General features: G+C 32.7%; 1 protein-coding gene across 3 annotated transcripts in view; it reads right to left on the reverse strand.

Moving 5' to 3' along the window:
- Positions 1-27,815, reverse strand: part of HGF (hepatocyte growth factor) — a 116,160-nt gene that overhangs the window by 45,726 nt on the left and 42,619 nt on the right. For all 3 annotated transcript variants that reach the window (XM_082399369.1, XM_082399370.1, XM_082399371.1), the window contains 4 exons: positions 18,890-19,064; positions 15,272-15,399; positions 6,805-6,907; positions 3,301-3,434 (listed from right to left, as the gene is read on the reverse strand). In XM_082399369.1, coding sequence (XP_082255495.1) covers positions 3,301-3,434; positions 6,805-6,907; positions 15,272-15,399; positions 18,890-19,064 — 540 coding nt within the window. The remainder of the gene's footprint in view (positions 1-3,300; positions 3,435-6,804; positions 6,908-15,271; positions 15,400-18,889; positions 19,065-27,815) is intronic.

The following is a 27,815-nucleotide window of genomic DNA, read 5'->3' on the forward strand; positions in this document are numbered from 1 at the left end:
TGTGTGTTTATATGGCCTCAGAACCAAACATGTGCTCTTACTGAAAACATAAAGAAAACTTTCTTTTAATAGATCCTTAAAGTTTCAACTCAAATTCAAAACTTTATGAACAGCACATCTTTTTCCACGCTGACATTTGTATTCCCATTCTTATTATATATTTTAATATTAATATGTATGTATTTAAATGACTTTATTTGAGATTATGTATGTAAAATGTCTCCTCTGTACACTGAAAATGATTTGAGTGTAGGAAACATTGTTTATATTTTCTATACTTAGAATGATATATAGGGCTTTGCATACAATAGCAGCACAATTTAAAATTATTAACAAATGAATAAATAAATACAAACTGAGGTGGAGATAATTTACCCAAGGCACTTAAAGTGATAGAACTAAAATCCTTCCCAGGAAATCAGAGTTGAAACTCTAAACCACTATGCTCTCTTAATACTTAAGAATTTTCAAAGATATACTGTGTATATGCATATAGACAAATATAGACATTTCTACAGTTTTATTTTTGCATCTTGAGAACCTTAAAAATATATGTTAAATATTATTTTGTAAGCATTTTTTAAAAAGGAGTACAAACCTTTACAGGTTTTGTAATACAAATGTGCAGTGTGAAAATGATATATAGTCTCTGAAGTTAAATAAATAAGAACTCAAATCTTCTAAAGATAAATTTTATTAGCCTTTCACCAGCAAGAAAAATGTAAATAAATCCTGGCTATAAATATTAGTTAGAAAAATGACAGTGTAAAAATATTTGTTGAAATTAATTAATGTTCAGAATACACTGAAATAAATGAGTTATCTGCAATTGCATTTAATCAAATACTAGCAACACCCTGAAGTCTTTCAATAGCACATTACTAACTTTGTTTAAAAATGTTAGTTGAAAATATGCTTTAAAAACTTTAAAGTTATTAGAGTCTTGTTTCAAATTTATAAACCAAATCACAGTTCTCTATGGGAACATTTTACTCTTAACTATATCTACATACTAAAATTAGGCTACTGTGATTTTTAGAAATCTGGAATTCTATAGGGAAAGCAATAGAACTTGTTTTAGAAGCCAGGTCATTGACTTCTTTCCTTCTTCCTAGGTCATTGAAGAGTCTATTAGCCTCCATTATTCTTTTTTTTTAATAAATTTATTTATTTATTTATTTTTGGCTGTGTTGGGTCCTCGTTTCTGTGCGGTTGCGGCGAGCGGGGGCCACTCTTCATCGCGGTGTGCGGGCCCCTCACTATCGCGGCCTCTCTTGTTGCGGAGCACAGGCTCCAGACGCGCAGGCTCAGTAGTTGTGGCTCACGGGCCCAGTCGCTCCGCGGCACGTGGGATCCTCCCAGACCAGGGCTCGAACCCGTGTCCCCTGCATTGGCAGGCAGATTCTCAACCACTGCGCCACCAGGGAAGCCCAGCCTCCATTATTCTTAATCGTAGAAACTTCACAAAGAGGTACCATGAAATAAAACTAATATTTAGAAAAAATAACCCTTTCACCATTAAAAAAAATTTTTTTGTGCACCAGAGAGGTTGGAAAGGTTGGTCTGTTTGCTTGTTTATTTTAATGTTAAAACCAGAAAGACATCTGCCATAAAAGAACATTTTCAGGACCTATGCAAACCCTAATCTGGGATAAGTTAGGAACATTAGGAGAACACTAATTAATTAGAAAGGCTATGATTAAAGCTGATGAAATGATATATAACAATATGAAATACTATTTCTTTGTGAACATATATTTACTATTATAGAAAATTTCTTTATTAAAAATAGATTGGGAAGTTCCAAGTTTTAACTATAGATATAATTGATTAACATCATATTTTAAAAGTTTGCTTTTATGCTAAAAGTTCATGAAACGTGACTAGTGTTACAATTTATGGTGAGAAATTATCTCTTTAATTTGATGTATATTATGGAAAATATAGACTTGTGTTTGTGTTTTATGTTTTAAAGCAAACATCATTTCTTCAATCTAATCTCTTTTAAAGTGAGTATTTTTGCTGCTATTTTCAAGGTACTTGCTACTGCCTTGTCTCACATGAAAAACATTCTTAAAACAGGACTCTTACTGAACATATAAAACTATGTCTTTTTTAAACAAGAAGGCAGTTTAACATAGTGTTTAAAGATGTTTGCTATAAACAGAGCTGTGAGACATGTACTACAGTAAAATGGTCTCTTGCTACTAATAGAGCTTTATAAGTCTTTTTCACTCAATCAATAATGTATTGAGGATATATTTTCATCTCAATATACATTAGTCTCCATTAGCAGTTCTCAGTGGAGGTGATGCTATTGACATCTAGTGGGTAGAGGCCAGGGACACTACCAAACATCTTATAATGCATGGGACAGCCTCCCATAACAAAGAATTATCCAGCAGAAAATGTCAGTCGTGCAGAGGCTGAAAATCCTGATACCTTTCCCCAAACTGACTTCAATACAGGCTTCCCAGTACACAGAGCAGCACAGTATTGAGAGAGTCTGATTACCCAGGTACTCACCAATATTAGGCATTAGCAATCATTTTCTTATTTGCCAACCTGATAGGTGGAAATGATTTCTTATGCTTTTATCTTTTCATTATAATTATTATATTTTCTTACTATTAAGTTTTAATATCTTTTCATTTGTTTATTAAGTTTATTCTTGAAGATTCATCTTCAATTTTCTCGAATCATCTCATCTTTTTCTGATTGCTATATAGACGCTCTTTTACATGAAGTATACCAGACATATACATTTTACATATATCTTTTACTTTATGTGCTAATACTTTTTAAACAAAATCATCTTGGGCTCAGAGAAGTAGATGGAATGTTTTAGGCTTCTTAGTCTTGGCCTAAACAGCTGAGAAGAAAATGGAAGCACAACTATCTCTGATCTGTTTATGGGTCTTTTAGTGGGCTGGGGACTTTGCTAAGAGCTCTGCTACTTTCAGAGGCTGAACAGTTAGTATTTATTGGTGGTGGGGGTGGGGGTGGGGGGTGGAGAGGTCTTTCTAGCCCAGTCAGAACAATGGCCATGTATTACTTCTGAATTCCAAATAGGAATCTTCTGAGGGAGGAAAATCTCTTTTAAAAGGTCAGCAGATTGTCCCCTTGTCTAGAGGAGAGACGAAGTTGTGTGTATGTGTATTGCTGTCTGGAATGCATCCTTATTTTGGGATCAACTCTAGCCCTCCTATATTATTTCCACCTCTGGTTAAGGTATCATTTTAGAGGACATGCAGTATATTTAAAATGGTTCACCTGAAAAAGATCACAAAATGTACTCACAACGAGAAATAGGGCAGTAATCCCAAGGAATGAGAGGGTTCCCCGTGTAACACCAGGGACCATGGGCATCATCATCAGGATTCCGGCAGTAATTCTTATTCAGCTTACTAGCATCTGGTTCCCAGAAGATATGCCTGCATAAACAACAAACTCTGAACATCACAAAATGCACATCTTGTCCAAGAGAAACAAAATGTCACGAAGATATAATCCTAGTGCATAACTTTCATTACAGATACAATGAAATTCACAAGCTACCTGCTGTGAATTTCGGGGGTTTTTTTTTTTGAGACTTATTTTGTTGTTGTTCTTGCAGTTTGGAAGGATGTTCTTTAACTCAGGAATAAGTCTGAATAATCAGCATAGATAAAGTGATAAAAGATTTTATGACTTTGCTTCTATTTAATAACTATACTGGCAAGGTAACAATACCCCTGTGCCAAAAAAGGAGCAGATGACAAAGATCTAAGTTATAAAATGCATAGAAAATGCAAGCTATTGCAAAAGTATTTTTTTCATGTTTCAGAAACATGTAAAGAAGCATCACTAGCAACATTACTATGACAACGTACTGGAAGATACACTGAAAACAATAATAACGTGCTAATAAAATTATTAAATTCTAAAATTTCACTGGTCATATAGTTACAAAATGTGATTTTTTGACAGATAATTGAGTAACACTTCAGCCTTTCTCATTTTACATCTTAACTAAATTTATTACAAAAGTAAAGCAAAAATACTGTGTTATTTTATAAGACCATGCCCACTCATATAACATCAATATTTACATTTACCTCAGTAACATTAATGAAGTCAAGTTCCACATGGCCATCCTGACCACGTCATGAAAACTATACATTCTAACTTAATTTGTTTTGGATTACTAATTACTACCATGCTTGAACATAATTAATATGTCATTTTTAAAAATTGGGAAGAGCTTCAACATAGAAACTTGGACTATCTTACTAAACTTGGATTTACTTTTTGGACCAATACAACAGTAAAGACATACAATACTTACTACGTGACAGGTTCTATTACAGATGACTTACATATATGCCCTTAGACCAACCTGATGAGACAGGCTCGAAGATTATGCAATTTTGTATTTGACGAAATTGAAATCCACAGAGGACAATTAATCTTTCTAGGGTCACATGGTTTTTAAGCTTTAGAACATGTGTTTGAACACACGGCTCTTTCCAGAGTCAGTGTTCAAAACCACCACACAGTATTACCTCTTTACTCGTCATAGTTTGTTCTTAAACCAAAATGGTACCATGCAACTTAGTCATTCATCAGTATCCTACAAGTTATTTCCAAATGACTCTTAACTATTTCCAAAGGCAAACCTAAACTCAATGAATTGAGTTATAACCAGTGCATCCCTGAATAAATATGCAACGTGTTTCCAGTGGTATGCTGGTAAATGTTTAACAACTAGCACTCTGAAGTGTGTATGGGGGGAGGGGGTCTTTATTTGTTGTCCTTGCATATTTCTGTAGTGTAACTGTAACTACTTCCACCATAAAACTGTCAAGCTTCTAATATGGAATCACTGAAGGCAGAGTTGGTTACAATTGTCTTTCACAAGTCCGTGAAGAGCTAGATCCACCCCACCATATTTCTAAAAATGCTTTTAAAAATATCAGTGTTGAAATCAGCATTAATTTTAATCATGACAATTCTTGCTTAAAATTCTTGAATGAATTCCTTTAATGCTTAGGATAAAACTCAAATTTCTTAACACAGCTTACAGGGTCCTGTATGGTTTTGCCACTGGAGAATTTCTTCTCTGTGGACATTAACCAAATTATACTGTTTCAACCTTATTAAAGTTATTTCTGATTTTTATACACCTCCATTTTGGGGCTTTTGGACAAGTTATTTCTTCTGCCTGATGTACTTTTCCTCCTACACTTACTTTCACCAACTCCTACTTATTACGTATGTCCCAACTAACATCCCTTCCTGTAGGAAAACTTCCTGACCATTTAAGTGTGGGTGTCACTTGTTTGCAGTCCCATAACATAAGATATGCTTTTTTCGTGGATTTTCTAATATGGCATTGGCATTTGCTGTTTTCTGCCATTCCATACTAGAGTGAGATCCATGATGGCAGAATTCTGCTTAACTTTGAAGTCCTAGAGCTACAGTGTCCTGTACAGTAGCTACTAGCCAGAGTAACCGCAGAAAAGCTAGTATGTGGCTCATCCAAATTGAAAGGTGCTATAATTATAAATATACAACAAATTTTGTAGGTTTAATATAAAAATGTAAAATAGCTCATTAATAATTTTTATGTTGAATACATATTGAAATGAAAAGCTTTAGAAATATTGGATTAATAAAAACATTATTTTAAAAATTTGCCTGTTTAATTTTACTTCTGTAAGTATGGCTACTGGAAAACTTAAAAAGTACAAGTGCGATTACATATGTCAATTGCATATTTATGTTAGAGAACACTGCTTTAGAACTATCACTATTTGTTTGTGAAGTAAATTAGTCGAAAAAATATCATCCACTAGTGAGTAAATTTTGAAAGAGCATAAGAACTTTAAAGCTAAAGTGGAACCAGGAGCAAAGTGACTCAACTTCTCTGGATCCTTAAATTCTTATTCACACATACAGAAATATCTTCCATATAGGATTATGATGGTCAAATGAGATAACAACTCACAGAAAGCAACCATGTTGTAGATACTTTATTAAATGACACTACCATTTTTCTTTTAATCCTGCTGTATATATTCCAGGATATTTCATACAAATCTGTTCTATGTTGCAACTATGTCTCATACGTCTTTTGTAATTTCAAACACACTAGCACTACTGCTGGGGTCAAGTGGAAGATAACTGCTTTTGTTGTGAATATGTCCAATGTCAAAATCTCTAATTCTCTGAAATATATAGATTTTTTTCAATTACATATCCATTGCTTTAATTATAGAAAAAGCGTGTGTATCAGAATAAAGCTATACAAGGAAACATATCTCAATAAGTTTTTAGTAGTTAAGTGGAATTTTAAGGTATGTATATACATGAAGATGGTCACTTATCAATTTTATAAACTAATATTAATAATTAAATAATTATGAGAATATAATCCTATAATGTACTATTTGAAACACTAGATTTGACATTTCATTATACAATGTCTTATCCAGTTGTGTAATTGTTTTCTCCGTATGACCATATCATGCTTAAAGGTGGAGCCCAAATGTATGTCCACTTTTTGTTAATGTTCCCGAGGCACCTGTTACAGAGCAGAACACATAGTAAATGCTCAATAAATATGTACTGGTTTGAATTGTTTATTTAAGTTTGCCACATAGAGAGAAAATGTTAAACTGAGTTGCACAGAATGATCAATCTAATGTTTTTATTAGCTTACTATAATATATAAATGAATTGAAAGAAATACCAATGTACCTCAATACACCTATCTGCTGTTATCACTACATACTATATATTGAAAGAAAGAAATTTACATACCGATGTAAATCTTCCATGTTCTTGTCCCACATCGAACATGTTAGTCCAGATCGTGTTTTGGATAAATTGCCCATATAATTTTTGCCATTCCCACGATAACAATCTAAACATAAAATATATGGAAAGAAGACTAATGTATACTAGGGAGTATAGGACAAAGACTTTTTTTACAAGCATATGAATTCATGAAAATCAACATAAAAATTAAAACAAAGCACTGAAATCTGTACAAAGCAGACACTTAACTATCTCTCATAAAATATCTTTATTTTTAGTCAAATTTCTTTTTCATTAAAATGAAAGTTTATGTATCAAATTACAAATTCAAAAAAAATCAAAGAAAAAATTAAATGAGTGGCTCTTAGGGACACCAAAGAAATGAGAATTTTGTGAGTGACACATATTTTCCAATATTTTCTACTGAAAAATTTTACTCCACAGGAAGGTCACAAGAATGATATAATGAGCACTTGTATACCAGTCACATTTGTTGTGTTTTGATTTTTGTCTTTCGTGAGATTGACATTCTGAGTCATCCAAGCCAGCTGTTTCACAAATGCTCTTTAATTTCATTTTGCCTGATTATTTTCTCATGAATGAAATCAAGTTAAATGCAGAAATATTGCCTAGGTGATATTTTGTCCTTTTTTCAGGATTATTTCATGTGACACATGATGTCAGTTTGTTCAATTATTGCTGATGAGTTTGATAACTTGGTTAATTGGTATAAAGGAAAAACTTCTCTTCATATATAAGAAAAACAAACAAAAATATTTTGAGGCCTTTGAGGCTGACTACATCCTATTCCCAAACAAATTTTCACAAAATGGCTTAGGCATACTTTGATTAATTTTGCATGAATCAGTTATTACTCTGCTGGTTTTAAAATAATTTTTTTATTTCTTACTTTTCTTTCTCTCTTGTTATTCTTCTGTAAATGAAAGTTTTTCCTTCTCCTCTACTCCTTCCATTTAAGTATTACTACTACTACTAGTAGTAGTAGTAGTGGTAGTAGTAGTCTACTAGTAGAAGTAGTCATGTAAATATGGACTCATGGATTCTCTTTTATTCAGCATGATATATTATCTATTCCTGTTCATTTTGATGCTCAAATTGTTCCATCTTTAGCCAATGGAAGCCATGTTAAAATGGCTCCTGTGTCTTTTATCATTTCCCATGTGGTTTTATTTTTCACTTTTTTTCAACTGAGCAGTTTGCGTTCTATTAAACATTTACAGAAGTGTCCGTATTTGTAATTTTAAAAAATAATAAAAAGAAGTTAAGTTCTTTCAAATATGTAAGTTGCAGTTCTACATTTGAAAAGAAGCACTATTCCATATTTTGAAATAATCCTGCATATTTTAATAGTAACTATTTAACAATTCTGATTTTTATATGAATAAAAACTGTAGTTTTAACTATAAAATATTATCTACAAATATACATTAACATTAAGATTATTCTCTGGTTTAAAGTTGGTAAGCCATAGTATATTATCATTGGTTTTAAATATGCTATGTAATTAGAATAAATAATAGGTACAAATTCTAATAAAATTTTTAAATGAATAATAATTTGTCCAGGAATTAATTTAGTAAAAAAGAAATATAATAATATATTCAATAGTCATGTTTTGATATCCATAAATTTGAACTTAGATATAAAAACTCAAATAGGATAGGATTTGATACAGATAATATAGCAGTCATTACCATATACAATAAAATTGTTTTCAGAAAGCATAAATTTGTAAAATCCAATTCTTGTACATAGGCAGAATATATCAGTTAAAATATTTTCCTCTGACAGTGCTATTTTTTTCTACATTAGGAAAGGTTAAACCTTTGGCTGTTAGGTAGTAAATTCTTCAGATAATTTCTTACTGAAGAAAGCAATTGTGCAATGCGGTATATTGATACTGCTCTTTGATACATTTTTGATTTTACACCTGTGTTTTCTGTTTTAGAGAAAGAGATCCTCCTTACCACTACCACCGTTTTATTTGAATATGAGCTAGGTTTTTTTTTTTCTTAGTAAACTTTTTATTTTAGAATAGTTTTTAATTTACAGAAAAGTTGTAAGTTGGTACAGAAAATTCTAATATACCACATAGTTTCCCCTACTTTTACTATCTTATATTAGTATGATAGATTTCTCACAACTATTTACCATACTGATGCATTATTACTAACTGAAAACTATATTTTGTTTAAATTCTTAGTTTTTACCTAGTGTACATTTTTGTGTCCTAGGATCCCACGTGATACCACATTACATTTAACTGTCGTGATTTTTAAGGCTCTTCTAGATGTAACAGTTTTCTCAGACTTTCTTTTTTGATGATCCTGACAGTTTTAAGGAGAACTAGTATTCTGTAAAATGTCCATCAGTTGGGTTTGTCTGATGTTTTCCTCATGATTAGATCTGGGTTATGGGTTTTTGAGAGGAAGACATAAATTTTGAGCACTTATTAACTTGCTGGCATAAGATGTTCCAGCTTCACTTTATGTTTTTTCTTGCCCCAGGCCCGGAATCTTCCATTTCACCAAGGAGCCATTGTTTATGTTAGTGATGAAAGGTAAGGAGAAGACGTGGGTGCCATGTGTGCTCATTGCTATTTGGTACCATTGTTTCTAGTCCCTTTCATTTGATAGAGCTGGGAAGTGTGTGCATGTGTGTGTGTGTGTGTGTGTGTGTGTGTGTGTGTGTGTTCATGAGTAACTGATCCCTCTAACTCCAATCTAGCACCAGAGTTGTTCCTTGTCTCCTCTTCATTTGTGTATTTCTTCTCCCATAGTGAGAACCATGATTCTAGGTAACATCAGTGTCTTTGCTCATTTTCTGAATTCTCCAATGCACACAAAATAATGTTAAAGCTGCTACATCCTAATACAGCAAAATTACACTTTTAAGTTCGAAAGGTATTTAAAGTTATCTAACTTTAAATGTATTCCAGTGAGGCTATATATAGTCAGAAAATTGTGTTTAAAAATTATTTGGAATTTTTTTCCAAATTCTGTAGTAATGGTATCTATTTGATATACAGATAGGCGCATTTCTGTGTTTTTTTCCATCTTTCTTGAGATTACTTTTTGAACATTTAAAACATTATTAAAACATTAATATTGGTTGATAGTCAAAACTATGTGAAAGTGTGTATTCAGAGTGTTCTCATTTTCCCTCTTGCTTCTCTGTCATATTTCTACCCACTACTACCCACCATTACAAGTAACCAATTTCATTAGTTTCTTGTTTATGGCTCTTGTGTTTCTTTTTTTTTTTTTTACTTTTTTGGCAAAGATGTATATACACACACACATATATACATATGTAATATAAATATATAACTATACGTATATATAGTCTATATATGTATTATTATATCCCATTCTTTATTACTAGTAGTAAATCCCTTTATTTATTACTAATAGAATACCAAATGTATATTTTAGTGCCTTGCTTTTTTTTAAATTAATAATATACCTGAAAATCACTTCATATTAGTTCATGAAAAGTTTTATCATTCTTTCTGCAAATTTGCAGTATTCCATTGTGTGACTTCGCCAGAGTAGATTTGGGTTGTTTTGCTAGTACAGAAAACGCTGCAATAAAAAAACTCGTGCATATGTTTTTGCATATTATTGGAGCTGTATATTCAGATAGTGCATTATTGGTCCAAAAGGTGAATGCATATGTAATTTAATTATTGTAATATTCTGTTCCATAAGGATTTTATCATTTTGCACTCCCAAGAGCAAAGCATGAGAGTTCATTTCCCCATACAGCTTTGCCAAAAGATAGCATTGTCAAGCTTTGGAATTTTTGTGAATTTATATGTGAGAAATAAAAGTCTCATATTATGAAAAATCTCAATACCTATATTTTAGTTATTTTCTTGTTACATGTGAATTTAAGCATAATTTTCATGTATTTAAGGGAATTTTTATATTTTTCTCTAAAGAAATCTTTCTGTTCATGTATTTTGTCCATTATTTAATTTTTTGGTCCTATACTTTTCACTTTCACAGTTTTTATATATTAAAAATATTTATCTTTATCTGTGATATACATTTTAAGACTTATTTCCAAATTTGTCTTTTGAATTTAAATATGATAGGTTTGTTTATGTTTTTTGCCATGGCAAGTTTTTGATGTAGCTTATTATTTTTTTCTTTTATTGCCTTTAGATTTTTAGTGTTAATTAAAAGCATATCGCCACATCTAAGTTATAAAGGCATTTTTCCAAGTTTACTTCTAGTATATAAATGGTATCCCTTTTTACACTACATCTCTTATCCATTTGGAGTTTATTTTCGGGTATGGTGCAAGGCATGGATTTAATTTTATTATTTTTCCAAACGGTACTTTATTGATCCATTATTATATTTTAAAAGTTTATTTTTACCCAGTGACATATAGTGCCACATTTTAAATATAATCTCAGTAAGGAGTCTGTTTTTGGATTCTGTGTTCTGTCAATTTATTCATGTGCTAGAACTACATTCTTTTAATTATAAACTCTTTAAAAAATATTTTAACATCTGATAGGGTTATTTACCTCTAATCCTCTTCTTTTTCAAGGTTTTCCTTAGTATAGTTACATGTTTATTCTCCTAGGAAAAATTTAGAATGAATTTGTTTGATATCAGAAAATATCACATTAAATTTACAAATTAGCTTAGGTGGAATTGATGCATTTATGATGTTGAGTTCTCATATCAAGAACAAGGGATGTTTTTCTACATGTTAAAGTACAATTTGGGGCTTTCAGTAGTAATTTAAAATATAATTACATAGATTTGCACAACTTTCCTAAGTTTATTCCTAAGTTTTCCTCAGTTTTGTTTCCTATTATAGATGTAGTTTTCTCTTTAATTAGATTTTCAAAACCATATATGAATGCTATTAATATTTGTATATTAATGTGTATCCTGCTACCTTAGTGATTTTTTTATTTGAATTCAGATTTCCAAGTATATTACTATTATATCATTTTCACAAAGATCTTTTGCCTTTTTACCCAATCAATAAATATGCCTTCTTATCTAATTGTATAAAATAATATCGACAATGCAATGTTACAGAGAAATATAATGTTAACTTATATTTACAATATTAAATAGTAAAGGAGATGTTAGACATTCTTGTTTTCTTTTTGACCTTAGTAAGAATACCTCTTATGTTTTCCCATCAAGTAAGTGGTGGTTTTATGACTGAGATTACATCTACATCTATATATCTATAGTATATATATATATATGAGTGGATATATGGGTGTCTGTGTAAGTATGTATGTATTCCACAAATTCTTGAGTACTTTTATGAAGAATGCATGAATTTTGTCACAGTAATTTCAAAGTCTGTTAAGATTTGTTATATGGTTGTTTTTCTTACATCTAAGATGAATTATATTAATGGGTTTCTAAAACTGAACCATTTTTGTTCTCAGACTAAACTCCACTCAATCATTATGTATTATTTACTTAATTTCTTTATTGAACTGTTCACTCAAATTTCATTTAAGATTTTTACATTAATATTTACAAATGAGATAAGTCTATAGTTTTCTTCTGTGATACCTTTATCATGTTTAAGTTTCAATATTATAATTCCATCATAAAAATAATTTGGAAATTTTACGGCATTGGTTAAGCTACAGGGCAATTTACATAGCATTGAGATCACCTGGTCTATGAATTCATCTAGGCATGATGTGTTTGTGGTGGAATACTTTATTAGTAAATTTCCATGTTTCTTCTATAGGAATGAGTCTAAGTTTTCTTTCTCTATCAGGGTCAATTCAAATAACTTGAATTTTCCTAGTATATTACCCATTTTACTTTCATTTTCAGTTTTTACATGAAGTTGTATAAAATAATCTCATGTTTTCCTGTTTCACTGGTTATTTCTGCCTTCATAATTATTATTTTATGTATTTTTCCTCTCATGAGTCAGTTATCTGGTGGTTGTCTATTTCGTTAATTTTTTCAAAGAATCATCATTTGGCTTTATTCATTAGTTCTACTGTTTTCTTTTCTTTACCTTATTAATGTCTGCTTTTATCTTAGTTGTTTTCTTTCATGTGTTGCTTTTGGTTTACTTTTTCCTCCACCTCTTTGAGTGGGAAATTTCATTCCCCTGTCTTCATTATGTGTATTATTGATATAAATATTTACAGCTGTGAATTGTGTTTTGTTTCCTGCCTTAAATGTACCTTATATAGTATAATACACTGTGTTTTATCAGCATTTTTAAAGAAATTCTGCAATTTCAGTTTTCTTTTTTTTAACAGAGTTATTTAATATACAACTGGAAGAGCTTTTATATATATGCTAAATCAGATGTTGCAAGATTTGACCAAAAGTTTTTAACTCATCAACCTATATGTGGAATTTATATTTCCTGCTATATAGAGAAGGATAAGAGCAACATCCTTTTGTGTGTGTGTGTGTGTGTGTGTGTGTGTGTGTGTGTGTGTGTGCCTGCATGTGTACATATCAAATATGTAACAATCCATACTACTAGCTTGGCAGTATTATACAATGACATAACTCTCTTAAAATTTCACAGCTGTATGTTGAATTGGCTAACAGTGTCTCTTAAGTAGGACTTATTCATTTTCAAATTGCCCCACAGAGCCTAGCACATTGTTGCATATATCAGGTATAATATATTGTTAAAGAAAAGGAATATAATATATTGTTAAAAAAAGGAATATAATATATTGTTAAAGTGTTATTGAAAAGGAAAAAGCATTGAGTAATGGAAAGGTCATTTTAAGGAGAATTTGAGTGACTCACAGTTGTGCTAATTTGAGAGTTCAGGCAAGTTATTTAAATTCCATAAAGCTAATTTCTTCATCTATTAATATGCAGCTCTATTATATAAGCAACAACATCAGCTTAACTTTCAAAACCCAAAATCCTCATATTCTATTACCTGATCTTTGATAAGTGATATATATGTACATTAAAGCATCTTAATACACATCAGAAGCTTATAAAACAATTGTTCTCACTTGCCTCTATCACTCAGAATTTATCAGTAATTGTTTAAATGACTAAGGCAGGGACAAAGAAGATCCAGCTGGTACCAAACCTCCCTTAATCATTGGTTTCAACTTTATTTCCAACTGACCTTTAAAGTCTGCCCAAGAAGAGTGAAATTGATTGAAAAGGGACTCATCTCTTCTTCCCTCTACAACTGTTTTCAGAGTTGTTCACAAAAAATGGCACTGAGGAAAGTCAGGGGATGGAAGAAGTATGTACAGGGCAATAAATCCATGAAATAGAGTTTTAAATTTGGCTTGGACTTTTTAGAATGATTTAGGACTGACCATGGCCATGACCATCATAATTAAATTTATGTGAAAGAATGTGATTATTTAAAGATCATAACTCCTAATTCATTATATACCAATAAATGCCCAGAGCCCATTATTATTAATTTTTGACAAATGATTTTTTAAACCTACTTCAATGTGACTTTTCCCAACCACTGCTCCCTGAAACAATTATTTTCAATGGTGTCTATGTTTCCAAGCACAATGGTGATTTATCCCAAATCCCACTGTTACATATCATCTCTGCTGCTAACACCCCAGTACATATCACTCTCGTCTCTGGCCTAAATTACTGAAGCAATCATTCAGTTGATTCCCCTGTTTTGGCCCTTTGTCAGGAGTTCTGGCTATTTTTCATAATGCGGCCAGAGTCATCCAGTTAAAATTTAAGTCAGACAGATCATTTAGCTCCCGTCTCAGAATCCTACAACAGAGTCTCTCCTCTTTCAGAATGGAAGTGTAAATCCTTCCAGTTTCTACTAGGCCTATGGAATTTTAGCCCAGTTGCTCTCTCACCTCATCTCCTGCTACCCTCTACCTTGCTCATTCTGTACCAGCCACAATGATGCACGTTTCTTTCTCTTAACTTTCCAAGCACTCTCCCATCTCATCCCATTTTCATTTGCAGTTTCCTCTACCTAGAATGCTCTTTACAAGTATGTGCACGTGGCACATGCTGCTCCCTGACTTATTTCAGGTCCTCCTTAAATGTTACCTTAATATGTAAGATCTTCTCAGACCATTAAAGTATAAAATAGCAACACCCTCCTCCCTCTAACTCTGGGACATTTATCTCTCTAGCACTTACACAAACTTACTATCTCCACCTACATTTTAATTTCGCTTGTTTTTGTTTGCTGGACGTTAGTTCAATGGGATCAGAGAATTTTGTTTTGTTTTACTGGTATATCCACAGTGCCTAAAACTGTCCCTGGAACTAGTATACATTCAAATAAATAAAGGGATATTGAACAAATTAATATATAAAAGAAATCCAACTTCAGGCTTGGTGATTTTGTTTGCTAACAGTGCAACAAGAAATAAGTCTTCTGCTGTAATGTGTACTCCATTTAGGCATTTCCACTGAATTTAATCATGCCCACACTGCAAAATGTCAGCTATTACCTTGTCCACTTGACACATCACATTTTGGAATTTGGGAGCAGTAGCCAACTCGGATGTTTGGATCAGTGGTAAAACACCACGGTGACTCAGCCCCATCTGGATTTCGGCAATAATTTTCTCTTAGGTCCCTGTTGAGAATAAACATGTTAATGTAAATTGCCAGGGTTTCTTACATTGGTGAAGTCAGTGTTATTACATTTCTAGAATCCTAGAATGTATGCATTCTATAAATAGAGCCCTACGTTTTAGATTTAGGATAGTTATAACAGTTTAGAATTCAGTATACACAACTGACACTGCCCACATTACTGAAATAAATGCTGTCAGATGTCAGAATTCTTCTTCTTCCACAGACCTGGAGTTTCACACAAACACTACTGCTTCGTGAAAGAGAAATAGTACCACTTCATTCTTCTCACTCATTTTCAAGACGTGGACTCTCAACTGTTACAATTTTAAAAAACTGGTCTGTTATTACTTTTTCATGGACTGTCTATAATGTAGAAACACATTCTCTTTACAGAAGAAAGGCTATTATAATTAATAGTCTTTAATTTCTCTTGTTTAAAAATGAAGTTCCACCTATTCAAACATTTGCCACAAAACACATGATAGATATTTCTTCTTTAAATTCTGTATTTCTTTGATTTATTTAATTCACTACATAGATTTCTTTTAATTCCAATGTAGTTCTTTCTTGATTTAGAGATTACAACATGCAATTTTATATTTCTGTAAAATTAAATCCTAATTACAATATAGATAACCTAACTATAGAAAAAGTTGTCAATGTAATACATGTACTTCCTTTATTTTACCAATGATATAGTTAGACATTTAGAGTTCACAATAAGGAAAAAGTCTAAACTAATATTATCTGTATGTAAAAGGATTTTACCTTAATGCAAGGTTCATGTTAAATAAAATGTGGAATTTATGATTTGCTCTCCTGATAATGCTCTCTAATTTGAAGAAAGCATGTACTTTCTTTTCGTAAATCCCTGCTAATAATTTAACAAAATTAATATTCAGTCTATTGGAAGGTACATTATTTATTTCACTTAGGCCCAATTAAAAATACTACACTTTTATTACTATCCAAATTGACCATTAGAAACCGAAAAGTTTTTAAAGAAGAAGCTTGAGTTTGGTTATAAAATCAACAGGTAGTAGTTTATCTAGCCAAAATAGGTCCTGACACAACTGTTATTTAAGGTTGTAAGAACAGTGAATGCCAATAGCTAAGGCCATTGTATAGCAAATATTCTTATTTATAACCTATATTCAAGCCTTTACCCTTCTTATAAAATTATTAACTGGAAAGATGAAGAAAATCTTTTCTTTCTTCTAACCAATTTATACTCATGTTTAAAAAAACTGTCAGTACAAAATACGTGCATTGAATTTTACATAAAGTGTACACAAATTTGCAATTTTAGATGAATAATTGCTTAGTTAAATTATTTTGAGTTATTAATTTAAGGCAAGATAATTAAACAGAGATCTGAGGCTATCAAAAATCTTAGCTTAGGCCCTCTATAATCTATATCTAGAAGCACCTCATTAATCTAGATTAAGCAAGAATGAGAGTCAAGGTTTGCTCAAATATTTTTTCTAAGTTCTTTCCCTTCACTTGAAGAAAGAAGTGTTTACAATTATTAAAGCGAATTAATGATTATATGATTCATGTACATTCACCACAGGCAGTATTGTTCAGTTATAGTGTTTTTGTTTTGTTTTGTTTTGATTGGAGTAAAATTGCTTTACAATGTTGTGTTAGTTTCTGCTGTATAATAAAGTGAATCAGCTATATGTATACCTATATCCCTCCCCCTTGGACCTCCCTCCCTCCCTTCCCCCCCCCCCCCACCATCTAGTTCATCACAGAGCACCGAGCTGAGCTCCCTGTGCTGTACAGCAGATTCCCACTAGCTATCTATTTTACACATGATAGTGTATTTATGTCAAACCTAATCTCCCAATTTGTCCCACCCTCCCCTTCCCACCCCGTGTCCACATGTCCATTCTCTATGTCTACGTCTCTGTTCCTGCCCTAAAAATAGTGTTTTAAAGATCGTCATTTGTAAGGAGTCTCAGTTTTGGGGCAAATCGTGTTTAGTACAACCAGAGATACCCGACCAGTATTCCATTCTCTGCTAGCCCACAAACAGTAAATGCATCAATACTCTGAGTAAAATGTTGAGTCAGATTTTATCAGTTTTATAACACAGCTCACTTTTTGTTTTTTTGACATTTATGTTTGGTTACCTTGACCAAATAACCAATGAAGAAAGAATGTCTTAAATTCCAATAACATGTAACAGCTAAACTTTTGATCATTTTTAATTGTGAAATGTGTGGATTCAATTTCTATAATTATTATCTTTTTTCTTACAGATGAGGTTCATTTGGGTATTTACACATACACAGTCTCTAACTTGAGTATTACCAGTCATTAGAAGTTGACAAAAAGTGTGCATGGCGCTGACACTGTCTCCTTTGTCTCCCTTAACTATTCGTTTCTCATTTTCTTTGCTCTCTCTAGTTTTATGTTTATTTCTGAGGTATGAAACACATGGGTCAAAAATAGAGAGTGAATTGCTGTGAAGAAAATGAAGGAAATAAACCCCAGAGTGGCAATTATAAATTTGTTACTATAAAATAATATAAAAAACATAACAGATGAATATTTACTGTCTAAGCAAAGAACTCTGAGTTGGCTTTAAAAATCTAAAAATAAAATAAAAAAACATAGACTATATCCCCTCTCCAGTGGATGGGCCAACTAATGTTCATAGTTCTCCATCTTGAAATGTTAAGCTCTCTTATTAAAAGCCAGTTACATAAAGGCAGTATATGTTATTTATAGGTGCTATTTCAGCAAAGCCACTATGAATGACACGTGTGTTATAAATTTTAAAAGCAATCATTTTATGTTCCTAATAACAAGGTGGGCAATTTAAAAACACATGGCATTGTGGCTGTCTGTCTAACAAAAGTTAAGTGGTGAAGAAAAGCAGCCATGGAGAAGAACATAACAACTATGTAATTGATATTCAAGGGCAGTTTCTTCGGCTTGGTTCATCTAAACAGCTGTTTTATTTCCCCACTTTTTAAAGAAAATTTAGAAACAATAAAAAGCACTCATTCAAAATTTTAAAAATAAGTTTTTTCAAGGCTGAAAACTCATCAGTTTACCATGTTGATCGAAATCAAGGTGTGCCTTGTAATCTCCCCTAAAGTTAATATGAAAATTTAAGAAGGCACTAGTTTGAAACTTGCCTGGTTATCATTACCACTAATTGGTTTATTAAATAGACCTGCAAGAGCAAAGCTGTGATCAGAAACCTAGGGATGTGTTTCCCAAAGCATGGATGGTACATCAACCATCTGATTCAGAATCACCAAGAGTGCTTGTTAAAATGTATTATTTGAAGTCCAAATTTCAGACCTGAGCAATCAAAGTCTCTGCGTGGATGTATCTGCCTTTTCATTGCTGAATTTACCCTAGGCACACTAAAGTTTAAGGATCACTAACACAGAAATTAGTAAAAAGCAACCACTCTGCCTCATTTTCCCCAGGGCCTACTGAAATTTATATTTCTCTAATTTACTCACTTGCACTTGAAATTTTCAGGAGTTATGTCATGCTGGTGAGGATACTGGGAATCCCAACGCTGACAAGGAATTCCATTCCAAATGGTATTGATGATGCCCCGGTAACCTTCTCCTTGACCTTGAATGCATTCAGTTGTTTCCATAGGGACATCCGTGTCATTCATAGTACTGTGAGCTATTGGTAAAAAGAAATATAAATTTAAATAAAATATTTCAATCTGTCATCTACCTCTTAGAGTTCACTTGCATTTTATTAGCAGGGTTTTCTGTCACATAATTTTTATAATAATTGAATGGAATAAAAAATTCAATTTATCATTACTACTGTCTCACTCAAACAAAAGGAGGAATTAACATGGTGGACTCAACCATGGAATTTCTCTGCTTGTAAAAAGAACATTCTGGCTTGACTTTATCTAGACCTGTTTTATAAAGCATCATTTAATAATATTTAAATTTCCTGGATCTATCTACTCATTATTAACAATAGGTGTAAAATCTCTCTATTTATTAATGTTTAAGTATTGCATATGTTTTTTAAAAATCACTTTTCTTACTTTTGAAATTGGAAAACATCTACAAATAATATAGTGACCAAGTAGGGAAATTTTAGCACTGTGCCGTAAGTTTGGCCATTAAAAAAAGTAAGAAAAAGAAAATTAATGCTAGTCTAGAGAACAGAGTTATTTTTTAAAAATCAGTTTGTCACTATTACTATCTCCATTCCAATTCTTTTCATTCAAACACTAGATTAGTTTATTCTTGAAAAATTCTTTAAAGGCATTTTACTTCCATATGTCACTATAACTTATACATGCCAAATATACAGTATTTCTGAAATGACTATACAATTACTCCTAAAATTAGTTTATTTAAATAGTTACAAAGTTGGTAATGGTATTAACCATGGTTTTCCTCTAAAATAATAAATATATTCTAAGCTGATATGCTACATTTTTCTTCTTAATCAACTTGTTGGCTTTTAAGAAACATTACTTGCTTCTAGGCAGATTTATGTGTTGCCTTTTTCCTAGTCCAATTGCAGTGCTTTACCATACTTCATGAAGATCCTGAAAATCTCAGTAAGAACATTTTTAAAGTACAAAATTAAATTTACCACAACTTGAACTCTGTCTTTTGTCTTAAGGTTTACTCACTTGCATAAAATATAACTCAAAACATTCTGGAGCAACTAAAATTCATATACCTTCTCAAAACATTCATGAAAATGTTTGTTTCCATGTAAACTTCCCAGTTACCTTTATAACCTAAATGGTTATTCAAGGTGCCTCTGCATAAAACTCAAGTTGACACCCTCTAGGATAGTTTAAGAAGTGAATAAATGTCTTTGATTCATCCATTCTGGAATTCGATGCATCATTTCTCCAAAGGAGAGGTTAGAATTAGACATGCCTTCAGAGGCTAGGGATGTCTATAATAGTGTTTCATATTTAATGGTGTAAATTCTTTTAAAGTGGCTCTTTAACTTTATTTTAAATTTCTTTCTTTCTTACAAATAATTACTACCTTATGTGGCTGAATGCTTTATTTCATTGAGTTCCATGCAAACTAAGTAGAGCCTAAGTTTGGAGTTATTCTATGAAGTTTTGTGGGAAAAAAAAGGTGGATTAATTAATGACCATCCCAATCACTAGAATGTTTTATATACAGATTTCCAAAAATTGCTCTTTTAATAACTCTTCTTTTTTAAAAAAATCTCTTCTTCAGCTCATCTTAAAATGTGTTTTTATTTCTTATGTATCTACTTTAGGGAATAGAAATGCAGCTCAGAAATATCCTAAATTGAAAGGAAATTCAAATGGACATGAGAAAATGTCCAGAGATTGACCTATAGAATGGTCATTGAGAGTTGATGGCTTAGAGAATTTATATGTATTGATATTGGTAATATATATTGATTTAGGAAGAACAAAAATTTTGGACTGAGAGAAATGACTTGTATAGAAGAAGTTGGTGCTGTTTAACCAAGTTCATTACGATTTTAATATTACCTGAAGTTCTTTGATGAAATAGAAAATAAGATGGATTTCATAGGTTCTGAGGGTTAGAACTATATTTCATTAAAACAAATGCTACTAAGCTATTTTTCTGATGATTTGAGTTGATTGTTACATGATTTGAGGAAACTGAGTACGTGTGGGAAGTCTTTAAAGGGTGACAACTCTAAAACAGGTAAAAGGTCAAGCTTGTACTGACATATATCATTCTAATTATAAAACTATGATGTGAAAGAAGACAAAACGAATGTCCCCAGGAATCTATCAATTCATTAGCTTAACATTTTAAGATTCTCCCACTTGATTCTCCCACTTCTTGGGTACAAGCTCTTGGGCAGCAAACTTGTGACCTCAGTTAGGACTCAGAATACTGACAATGGGAGGAAGGTCAGAGTTAGGGCAGCCAGAGCAAAAGCACTTCCACTAATCTCACAGATTTCATTGCCTGACTTAGGTACTACAGCTCTCTTACTTTCTTAGTTATTTGTGTGTGTTTTGTTTTATTCGTGTATTACTGATCCATTCTTCTCAGTATTATTTTGGCACTGTGAACTTGTTACCAAAGGATCCAGTCTTGATGAGTCAACCAGGGCCACGTTTGGCTAGATATGGGCCTATCACATCTCACTAAGTACCTAGTTCAAGGCTAAGCCCATCAGAGATTAACACACTGAGCTCCTTGGACTCTAGTATGATTTTCCAGACATCAACCTAAACAATGAAAAAAGAGGAATGATAAAATTTAAAAGCTAGTAGAAGATAAAAATTTTTCTAATTTGAGGGTAAACTTTTCAAATTTTAGGATTCCCTGTGAAAAGAAATATCTATATTACAAAAACCCTAGGTCAGAGAAAAGAGTACCTATATAAGAATACTGAGGAAAATATTTCACTGCTGATTGATACACTAAAATTTCAGTGTCAAGTTCAGAGACCTGAATTGTTGTACTAACTTTGCACCTCAACTGCAGAGGTTCCCAGCAAGATTTAATTAAAGAATCTTTCACTTTAAAAGTAGCTATCATAAAATCCTCATTTGAACAATTATGTCAAAGATTTTTTTCTAAACTTTCATTATTATATTTTAAAACTTATGATTTAAACTTATTTTAAGGGGGTCACTAAATATTCACTAAAAGACAATGTAAGTTAAAATGGTTAGACTAAAAACCAAAATTTTGGATTTGGATTAAATAATTTGGATTATTTAACAGATTCTAATTTGGAGGTGGAAACTAGAACCTTTTGAAATTACAAAAATTACAGAATACAAAGAATTACTGCACATTCATAAAATACAATATTGTACAGAATAAATACAAATTTTCATTAGGCCTTGCTATAAACTGAATGTTTGTGTCTTCCTCAAATTCATATGTTGAAATCCTAATCCCCATGTTATGGTATTAGGAGTTGGACCCTTTGGTAAATGTTTAGGTTGTAAGGGCAAAGCCTTCATAAATGGGATTAGTACCCTTATAAAAGAGACCCTGCAGAGCTCCCTTGCTCCTTCTACCACGTGAGGACACAGGGCAAAGTGTGAACCATCTGTGAACCAGGAATCAGGCTCTCTCCAGATACCAAACCTGCTGTCACCTTGATCTTGGACTTCCCAGCCTCCAGATCTATGTGAAATACATTTCTGTTGTTTAGAATCCACCCTGTCTATGGTATTCTGTTATAGCAGCCTGAGCTAAGTCAGGCCCTATCAAGTGTAAAGAATCTAAATAATATTATTATTTTTGTCTCATTTTAATAAGTATCTGTAACTTTGAAATACATAACTGAAACAACTTGACAATTTTACTTATTGTTGTGTTTTAATTCAGTGGAAATATTTATTTTGATTTTAACTACAAACTAGCAGTATTCACATAGTATTTTTCTTTATTTAAACAGTACCCTCTGAAGTTAGTGCATCTGTATTTATCCCATTTCACATTCAGCTGGTAAAAGTAACCCCATAAACAAAAGCTACATAATTCTGGTGGTAATGTATAGAATAAATAATATAGGCAAAAAAAGATATATTAGTACAACAAGGTAACTACACAGTTTTCATCAATTAGTAAGAGTTATTTTGCGACTTCATGCAGCTGTTTAATAAATATTATCTGATGGGGACCATGATGAATGATTTGTCCATAGACCATTTAACTGTGATGTAAATGTCTGATCTTTGTTGCCTGCATGAATACTTATGATTCGAACAAAAGGAATTATTCCTGAACCACAATAAAATAGACTCCTTCAGCTGTCCCACTATATAAACATCAAAATTTGGTGCAAAAACAAAACAAATGTTTCATGCCAATTGATTGGGAAAGGGCTATTAAATGTTGGGAAAGCTATTCCTTTGGACTTAATACTTAAACATGAGACCTGAATAAGGGAAGGCTCTGAAGAGTCTCCAGTGGCCTAGTGAAGAGTTAAAGAAACACAGAAACATCCCCAATATCAGCTGAACATTATCAAGTTTAGCCAAAGCAACATGTTTTTAAAATACTGCATCCCCACATCCACAAATGTTTTTGCAAGTATGTCTACCAAGCTCACACTGAAAATACCAGGAACTCTTCTGAGAGTTCCTCACAAATAAAACATTTTGCCAGGGGTGTCAGTGGTGGTCACCCTTTGGAAGCAGATGCAAAGATATTTATATGATCCTCAGTGGCCTATGAGTGAAGGAATGTTTTTCTTTCATGACTGACACAAAGTTTTCTATTTGGAAATGCTTTAAGGAAAACAACATTTGCTATTGACATTTTCCACTGTCCTGTTTGTTAGAACATGATCAAATATAATGGTTGCCTCTTGGAACATTAATTTCACTTTGCTGGTGTGGACCTGCTATGATCTGATTGCTCTACTATTTGGTAGAGAACTTTAAGGTTTGAATAGATTTGTTGAGAGAATGAACATTAAGTGTTATGTAATTGTTGGGAAAACCCTCTCGCCCCCCAACAGAAAGAGATCAACACAACAAGACAACATATAATAAATCGAACCTTTTTCTCTGTGAAAGACTAGCCAAATCCTTGCAGAGAGGCCACAAGGCCCTGACAGAGGTCCGTGAATGGCAACTGGAGAATGTGAGTGCAAATGTATATTACAGAAAACCACACCTAGGGATCCATAAGCTTTACATGGACAATAAGTAAACCCTTACGTTTACTGTCCCCTTAACCCTCCAAAACCCCTGGATTTCTTAGTGGTGACAAGCTATTGCTATTCTTTTGCCTGTAGTTAAGAACAAGTTGCTTCTTAGGCCATTGGACAAATACCTGATTATTCTTGGAATAATTCAACCCAACCCACTTCTTATTCCCAGCTACTGAAGAGCAATTGAAATATAGGATTTACTTTATGATGGTCCCTGGATATTTAGAACAGTGTGTAAAGCTACTCTCCCGTCAACAGACTTGTGCTCTTTGGGCCGCAAAGGGCAGGATCAGGCTCAATGTAAATTTAAAGAGCTTCTTGTTTTAAAATTGACGTGGGAAAATAGTATAAAGACCTCCAAAGCACAAACCTCAAATTGCTTGCACGTTTTCTTTCCATGTGGACCTGGGATTCCTGTCTGAAACTTTTCTCTGGACTTTATCCAAGACTTTTCTGGTATAAAATACTCAAAAGACAAGACTTTCATGAAAGGTCTTCAATCCTATACTCTTACTCCTTAGAAGATGACTTGGAAAAGACCTCCAATACAAGATCTTTCCCTTGAGAAAGGATATTGATAGCACTGTTTTTTCCTGACACAGAATACAATAAGAGGATTATATTTCTATGAATCTCTGTTCTGGCCTTGGATGAATTAATAAAATTTAGAGAAATAATCAGCTTTCTTTAAGAAAGAAAATAATTTGCTAAAATTATTTTCCCAACACACAGAGACACTGAAGTTTAAAAGGTTACATATTCCTTTAAAATGATGCCAGCGTACATTAGTTACTAGGAGGAAGGATTCTTTATATGCAGTACTAATGGCAACATATCTTCTTAAGCTACCGTAACAAAATAAGACTGGGTGACTTAAACAACAGTAATATATTTTCTCATAATTCTGGCAGCTGTAAAGTCCAAGATTAAGGTGGCAGCCAATGGTTCCTGGTGAGAGTTCTCTTCCTGGCTTGTAGATGAAGGTATAGACATACCTTTTTGCTATGTCCTCATATGGTAGGGAGAGAGAGAGATCACTCTCATCCTCTACTTATAAGACCACAAATCCCATTGGATTAGGATCCCGCCATTATACTTCATTATCCTTTATTATCTCCTAAAAGCCCTATCTCCAAATGCATTCAGGGCTTAGAATTTAACATATGAATTGTGGGTGGTGGGGAGCACAATTCAGTCCACAATGATAATTTTGATAGAAATCTTAACTATCAAAGATCTGCCTCGGCCACACTTCTGCAGTGGAGAGTTGTTCAACAGGTAATAAAGTTTCAGTTATGCAAGATGAATAAGTTTTAGAGATCTACTATGTATAGTAGATCTACTATACTATGTTGTACATAGTACCTATAGTTAGCAATACTGTGTTGTATACTAAACAGTTGTTAAGAGAGTTGTATTCTTACCACACACACACACACAAAGGCAAAAGGGGGCAGGAGGAAACGTTTGCAGGTGATGAATATGGTTATTATCTTTGATTGTGGAGATGGATTCATGGGTGTATGCATATGTTCAAACCTATCATACTGTGTACATTAAATATGCGATGTTTTTAAATATCAATTATACCTCAGTAAAGCTCTTAAAAATATAAAATGGATGTGGACACTTACATATCTAGAAGTTTAAAAAATAAGAGGGAAAAGAAAGAGGAAGTGAAAAATAAGGTAAAATATGACAAGATTTGTTTATTTTGTTGAAGGAAAAGCCATCAAGACATCAAGCAACGAAGGAACAAAACTAGCTCATGGAAGCATGAAAACTGACAATGAGTTGAGGTGATGGGAAGAAGGTATGAAGCAAATCTTCCTGGTTGGCAATGTTTGGGAAAAGCCAAGTTTTCATATGAAAATCAAGAAGCATAGAAGAAATTCCAGGAGACACTAAAAGAAAATGAAAACTACCACTGAGCAGGAAGGTAACCGTCGTTCATTCAACAGACTTGTTGAACTCCTGTCACGTGCAAGGCAATGTGGTAACTCTGTGGAATACAAAAACGACCTGGTCCTTACCCTGTTGGAACTTACAAATTTTGATAGAGACAGCTATTAACCAAATAACTTCAAAAATAAATGTAAAAACCAAATTCTGAGAAGTACATGGAAGGAGAGATTTATGTTGCTATAAATATACAATAAGGAATTTGACCCAGTCAGGGAAGTCAAATGAAGAAATGATAACTGACTTGAAATTTGAACAATGGGTAGCTGTCAACTAGGTGAGGAAGGAAGAGAAAATTTTTCAGGGGAGAGGAGATGGCAGGGGTGAAGGAACTATAATGAGAATATGGAAAATATGAGGTATAGGGAGAAAACTATTCTGGCTGGAACAGAGAGCATGGAGAGAAATGTATATGAGGCTAAAGATAGGGGTGGAGGAGTAAAGGATGGTTTTGTTTTGTCTGTGTCCTAAGATCAAAGGAAATGATTGAAGAGTTTTAAACTGTTGTGTATGTGTGTGGTATGCTAGGCATAGGGAATGATATATTCAGATTTTTTAAAAATGTCATCCTGTTTGCAGTGTGGAGAAGGGATTGGAGGGGAAAGCTGGTGAACGTGGATATAGCTCCACTCAGAAGGCCACCCAAATATTCAAGATGAAATAATGCTGTCTTGGATAAAGGAGACAGTGATGAAGTGAAATGGAGATTTGATAGATACATAGAAAATAAAATTGACAGGACTTAATGATGGGTCAAATGTGAGGAGTGAAGGAAAGAGCATGTTTAGGATTATTCTAGGCTTTTGGATTTTAAACTGTGTAAATGGTGGTACCAATCATGCAAAAGAGAGCTTAAAAAAAGCAGATTAGACCATCCTATAGGATAAATGAAGAAAATCAGAGAAAAAGATAATACACGATAAAAGTCTCCAACCAGGCAAGTTGCTGGTGGTAACAGGTGGGGAACAATTGGAACAGCCAACAGGTATATCCTAGTAGGTGTATTTTAATGGGACATCAGCCTTACACGTATGACATGTAGCAAGAAAGTTGTTCTCAGAGGGATACCTGGAGTTCCAGAGATCTTTTCAGGGATCTAGGAGGTCAAAACTGTTTTCATAACAATGCTAAGATGTCACTTGTCCTTTTTACAGTGGAATTTCCAGTTGCACTTGATGTATGATATACCAAAAGACTGAATGCAGAAGCAAATATGAGACACTCAGCTATCGTCTTCTAATTAAGGTAACATTAAAGAAATTTACAAAGAATCTAAAACAATGTCATTGTCCTTCCTATTTTTCTGAAAAAAATAGTTATTTTTCTTTTAAAATGTTATATTTATTAACATCCAATGAGCTTATTATTTTTAATGAATTAAATGTTTTTTAATTTATGTTTTAATTTCCAATACAGTAGATATTGATTCATGTAACCCACGCAGATAATTTGGGGTTCTCAATAATGTGTAAAGATACCTTCAGTCCAACTGATTTAAATACTCAATGGGATAGCTAAGGGACATCAACCACAAGATAAGGGGCATTAACCACAAGTTAGATTTTCAGTTGCCAAAGAGCTACTAAAGTTCACTTCAGAAAAGCACAACAAATATTATTTCTCTCTGAAAAGCAGTGAACTAATGTATAGAACAAACTCTTATTCAGAATACAAAGTTATTATTATAGGGGAAAACCATAAAAGAATCAGTACTTCATTCAAGCACTGCATGGGACCTCCCATCTTGCTATATGTTTGCAGTGTCTTAAAATTTCATATTCTTGG

This window comes from Balaenoptera borealis, assembly GCF_965194805.1.
Source record: "Balaenoptera borealis genome assembly, chromosome: 7".
Taxonomy (NCBI): Eukaryota; Metazoa; Chordata; class Mammalia; order Artiodactyla; family Balaenopteridae; genus Balaenoptera; species Balaenoptera borealis.